Source organism: Muscardinus avellanarius (genome assembly GCF_963383645.1).
Source record: "Muscardinus avellanarius genome assembly, chromosome: 11".
Taxonomy (NCBI): Eukaryota; Metazoa; Chordata; class Mammalia; order Rodentia; family Gliridae; genus Muscardinus; species Muscardinus avellanarius.
In genome coordinates, this window is record NC_137797.1 from 101,683,412 (window position 1) to 101,689,411 (window position 6,000).

The window sequence follows — 6,000 nt, forward strand, 5'->3', positions numbered from 1 at the left end:
CAATGTATTCAAATATAATATATTTTTTGTACTGAAGCTTGAACCCAGTTGCACTCTACCTTTGTGCTACATGCCAGACATTTTTATTTTGAAACAGGGTGTCTTGCTAAGGGACTGAAAATCCCGTTAAATATCTGCACCTGGCCTCGAACCCTCAGTTTTCCTGTCTCAGCCTCCCAAATACTGGGATTATAGGTATGTGCTACCATACGTGGCTCAAATTCAGTCTTGACATATGTCTATTTTAAGATGAAATATAATATAACAACAGAATTTAGGACTGACACTTGATTTTGATCTTTCTAAAGAAACAAAACTCTTATTTGCTACTCATTTTTAGATTTATTTATTTGGTGCTTCTCTCTACTATAAAGTTTAGAAAGCTTGACGAATTTCCCAGATTTCCTTTCAGTCACGGTTACCCATGTGACCCAGCACTGGCTAGTTCAATACAGTGGAAGTCACTGGCAGAAATTCTTCCTAAAAGAATCACTCGGTTGACATTGGAAAGTAAAGAGAAAGCCTGAATAGCAGAGGACGCTCAGCAGAATCCCGGGTCCTCGGCAGTGTGGTACTGTTCTTCTTGCTTTAGATGGCTCTGCTCAGACTTTATGGTTTGTGGAAAAGATGAAGCTTTCACTCACTTAAGCCAATGAGGTACGTTTTCTGCTGCTTTCAATGAGACACATCATTAGCTGAATCAGGATGGGAAGGTAATTCTATTTAATGATTAGTAGTGATAATTAAATAATTTAAAATAATTAATAATTAAAAATTATGCAGCAAATATGAAAATGACTCACCTTAAATTGATCTCACTGTGAGAATGAGCTTCCTTATTACCCACATAAGAAGTTAAAAGCATTCGATTTGAAGTATATATGAACTCAGAGATTGATGAGTCTAGGCCAGTTTGTTAACCTTCAGACTTAGCTAATAATGACACATAATAATGACACAAACATATGCTGGAGTTGATAGACACAACTTACTTACGGGCATGAGACTTTTAGTGAGTTTGGGGGCCATGCTACCCTAGGGGTTTAAACTAGCAAAGACAACTGTGAATTATTTCCTGAAAACAAGAATTCCAATACAATCTATTACCTTCTACCATATTTATTCCTAAATTTTTGTTTGTTTTCTGTTCCCTTAGCATAATTAAGATTGAGAAGAGCCCAAAATCCAAATTAAGAGATTTCAAACATCCACTAACCTTAGAAAGAGTCCAATCTTTTAAACTCCATAAAAACCAAGATATTACATTTCCTCACAGCCTACACCTAAAGCAGCAGACTTTTATGTAAATCTCTGTTGGATACCTTCCATGGCCTGTGCACAGGGAGACTCTTCCCCGTATTCCAGTCATCTTAATATCTAACTATGAAGAAGGAAACCTGACACCTCATTCTTTATCTGACTAAATAATAAATATGAAAAGTAAGCGTCTTACCTGAAGTGTGATGAAAGGATACTGAAAGAGAAAGAAAAGGCAGATTAATCCTTTGCTAGTTCATCTCTTTCTGTCAAATATTTCATTCTAAAGACCATCGATTGGAATTAACCCTAGCTTCCCCTGATGGACAGATATTCTGCAGTTGAAGATGGACCAAACACCCCACATTTGAGAGTGATCCTGCATCTCTTTCTGGAAGTAGAAATCAAGCTCCATGCATCCTAGGCTTTCTTATTTGATGAAAAGACCAATGTAAGAAGTATAAATCAACTCACTCTAATTGAAAATTATTGGTTTAAATATGAGGTTAGCATTGAAGCTATACTTAACTGCTACTCCACCTCGGAACCTTATTTTCATGGATGTGGAAAGCTTCCTGAAGATGCTTCACCTAACAATGGCTTAATAAATTTAAATATCACTGTACCATAAGAAAGTATTGAACTCACCAAACCCTCAACAGGTTTCAAGTGGGTGTCCAATGTCACGATGCGAAAGTGAACTAAAAGAACGGAGAAGATGAAAATGATATGCTTTCTTGTTATTTTCCAGGTACCATGTTGATTTTAAACGATTTGGAGATGCCTGGTCCTGCTATCACAGAAGACCACTTTCCCTTTTCTGGACTCTGATTTGGGCTCCCCTTGTTATGATCTCTTACTGCACGTTTGCCATCCTCCTGTCAATGATGTTTTCCTGTCACCAAGGCTGACCCTGGCTGCTGCCACCACCAGAAACTTATCCCAATAGATGTAGGAATAGCTTTTTTTTTTTTTTAATGCTTTTCCTGGTGCATTGTAATTATGCATCGCAGTGAGTTTTCAAAGCCATACAAATAAAATGCACACAGGTCTTGGTGTGTTTCCCTTCAGATCTCAGCCTACTGTCTCCCTCCCCACATTCAAAACAGGGGGATTGGTAGTGGTACCATTATACGTGGACATAGCAACATTTGAATTGTGTCTTTCATTCGTTTGGACATAGGGATGGCCTTAAGATGGGTGGCAGAATGAGTCAAATAAAGACAAATGTAAAGTCTGTATGGTAGGAGTAAAACGTGACTTTCCCAGAAAAGTGTATCGATAATAGCAAAACTTAATCATATCAGAATTAAAAAGAAACAGTTCACTGTTTTTTATGTACATAACTTATCACAGTATTTCTGTAAGTCCAGAAGAGGGGAACAGAACGTAGCAAAAAATCTTACTCTAGGAATTCTAGCTTTCATTTTTTTTTTTTTGGTGGTACTGGGGTTCCTGGAAGCCCTTCTACCTCCGGGCTATCCTCCCAGACCTATTTTTACATTTTATATTTGGAAACAGGGTCTCCTAAGCCAACGCGCGCAGCTGGCTTCGAACCTGCGCGATCCTCCTGTCTCAGCCTCCCAAGCGCGGGGATTACAAGCGTGCGCCACCATGCCCGGCTCATTCTTTTACTTTTTAATAAACCATAGCAGCATATAATATTAACCAGGACAAAATACATAGGTGTTTCATCCAGCTCTTTGACAAATGAGGTAATTAGTTCCAAAGAAGAGAATTTACTTAGAAAAATCTATTAATTTATTAAAAGAACCATGACAAAAATTAAATATTTTTACATTTTACTTTGCCATTCTTTCTGCTATCTTTTACTCAGAGCAATAGTAAGGAAAGTGGAGGGCTTTTCTTAAGTTATGAGATGTACAGTTACATTATTATGACTATCAGTAATAATTGTGCAAAAAAGTAAATATAATTTCTGAGATCTTGACTGAGTACTAGGCACTATTTTATGTTGGCTCTCTTATTTGGTGTTCATAATATTGCTGTGAAAACTTTTCATTATCTCTACAGATAAAATAATTGAGTTTAAAAGTAGAAGGTTGATTAGCTGGACCAATGGGTAAATTATTGGGCACTGACTAGGAGCAAAGGACTAAACCCCACACTCCATGCTTGTGACCACGCTAATCTATGGGCCTGTCACTAGAATTTATAAACAGCGAAAGGGATGGGTAAAATTTCATGGAGCAAAGCATTAAGGTACTAGATTTGGAAGGTATTCTTTCATAATTGACCTAGACCGCCACAAAGAATTAGACATTCATTTTCCTTTAGCATTAAGGATAAATAAAAAAAAAACATGTTTGGATTGCTTTGAATTTGGAGAGTGTGTTTCTAGAGTCAATGGCACAAAGGAAACAGGAATGCGGACTTACCATTCTCTCTAGGTTTATAGATGGGCTTGTCTGTCTGCACAAAAGTTACCTTCTCCTCTGAAATGACTGCCACGGATCTCCGCTCAGAGATCTTGAGAGTGTCTCCCTTAGCCAACAATGTCACAAAAGCCAGCTGTTCAGAGGTCTTCTTAGAGACCTGTTCATGTGCGAGAGTAGAGAATGGAAAAATTACAAACAACATCCTAATTTGGCTTGTCAGACACAGAGATCCTTGTGATCCTAATACTTTCTAAAAAAGACTTAATGATCACTTGTTACAATTGCTTTAGTCTGAGGATACTTCTTAATAAACGTATGTTTATATCTTACTTTCTATTTTCTTTTCTCTCTCCCTCACTCCATCTCTGTTTGTTTCCTTCCTTCCTTCTTTCTTTCCTTCCTTTCTCCCTCACTTCCTTTAGTCTTTCCTTCTATCCTTCCTTCCTTTCTTTCTTCTTTTCCCTCCATCCTTTTACTTGAATTTTCTTTCTTCCTATTATGAAACACCTTTACGATCTAAAATGCAGAAAATTTTCTATTATCATTTCCTATTATAAAAGAATGACAATATTTCCCAAGTTTTATGGCCTGTGCAAACTGTCCTTTTATTTCTTGCCTCTCTGAAATTCCCAGCTTTCCTTCCTAGCTTCTGTGTCATCCCAAGATTTTTTAAATTTAAAAGTAATCTTCAAATAAGAATTTTATGTTCCCTCCTGCAGTTCTGAAATATTATACGCAGCCTCTCACCTTAAAATCTGCACAAGCATAGAAGGTATCCTCTTCCACAGACAAGTCAAAAATAGTGGTGTTGGACCCATCATATTCTAAGACGACACTCAGCGATACAGACTCATTAAGGTTTAAAAGATGGACACAAGCTTTTTCTGTAGAATAACTCTGCACCACAGAGGAGACCCATAGGATATATTGCCTGGGGAAAAAAATTCCAACATTCTGTAGGAGGTGTAGAAGAAATAAAACCCATACATAGATAGCTACTTTAGCTTATTGAAGTACCCCTGAAACATTACATCATCATAGATAGCATTATAATAAACTTGGGCACGCAGAGACATATCTTAAGAATAAGCTAGCAGCTTCCTTTACATCTGTTTCATATCTATAGGGCAAGCCAGCACGCGGTCTCGGAAACTGAAATGGTCAAACAGAATTAAAATTCATTGGGAAATAGATTTACTAAGGTCACATTGCTAGCACTTTTCTAGAAGCAGAGCATGTAAGATTCCCTTACGGTTCTGAAGCCACCACAGCGGTCAAATGTAGCCAAAAGATTCTCAGCACAATGCTAGGCGCCATTTTATCCTGAGGGTTGAACAGTAATGACTTGAAGATAAACTCTGCCGCATCTGAAACCCGTGCCCTCAACTCTCCACTGTCTCCCTTTTGTTCTCCCCTTCTCTGTTTATAGATGTTTTTATAGTCTCCCGCAATGAAAGATCGTTTACTTTTTAGAGGAAGTATCATGCGACCCACTTATCACCTCTCCTGTTACATTTCCCAGGGTATCACTTTATAGACGAGTTCCTGCTTACACGTCCGTGGATGCTGCTGGTTTTGGAATCTGCAGCGCAGGTTGGACAGGAAGAAAGAGAAAAACACAAAGAAAGTAGTTGTGAGACACTTAGGAATCCATACTATCTTAGCACTTCTCTCACTGGGCTGGTTGACCGCAGCCTTAAAAGCACTACTGTAATAAGTAGCATGCAGAAGAAAATACCTGTCAAAGAGCTGTCATCAAACTGATCCCCAAAAGGTACATTTCCCAGGCTTCTGAGAAAAGTAGCATTATTAATGTTGCTCGAACACGATGCAAACAGGTATCTTAATGTAAGCTCATTCTGCAGATAATTGAGAACTAAATTATTCCTTTATAATGTTCTGATGGAGAATTCAACATTAAAAACGTGGATCTTCATCCCACATTTAATATGATATTTTTTTAGTGAGATTTGCTTTACCTTGTTCAATATCCTAATGTGAGAATAAAGAAAAAAGAAACATATCACTCACACACACACACACACACACACACACACACACACACACAATGTCTTGGCAAACAAAACAAAAGCCCTTTATCATAATTTTAATTGCAAAACATTTCTACTAATCAAGTGAGCCGTGCCCAAGAAACTGTCAGACTCTTGATACAGTCCCCAGAAGGTTAACTGCATTAAGCATGTCTTCCTTACTTTTTTTAAACATCTCTTCTACTTTAAGTGTTGATGGAGATAACGCATACTGCTAAAGAACGTGGCATTGAGTGGAAAGACAGGAAATGGGTTTAATCTTTTAGAAACAGATCTGCAGTAGCAAATGCAAT

The 6,000-nt window shown here is 37.7% G+C and overlaps 1 protein-coding gene across 1 annotated transcript in view; it reads right to left on the reverse strand.

The window, feature by feature from the left end:
* LOC308269646 (ovostatin homolog 2-like) overlaps nucleotides 1-5,141 on the reverse strand; it is a gene marked incomplete at both ends in the record, with an annotated part of 50,974 nt that extends 45,833 nt beyond the window's left edge. The window contains 5 exons of the mRNA XM_080705011.1: nucleotides 1,454-1,474; nucleotides 1,906-1,958; nucleotides 3,657-3,813; nucleotides 4,404-4,587; nucleotides 4,909-5,141. Coding sequence (XP_080561137.1) covers nucleotides 1,454-1,474; nucleotides 1,906-1,958; nucleotides 3,657-3,813; nucleotides 4,404-4,587; nucleotides 4,909-5,141 — 648 coding nt within the window. The remainder of the gene's footprint in view (nucleotides 1-1,453; nucleotides 1,475-1,905; nucleotides 1,959-3,656; nucleotides 3,814-4,403; nucleotides 4,588-4,908) is intronic.
* Nucleotides 5,142-6,000: the final 859 nt, after the last annotated feature.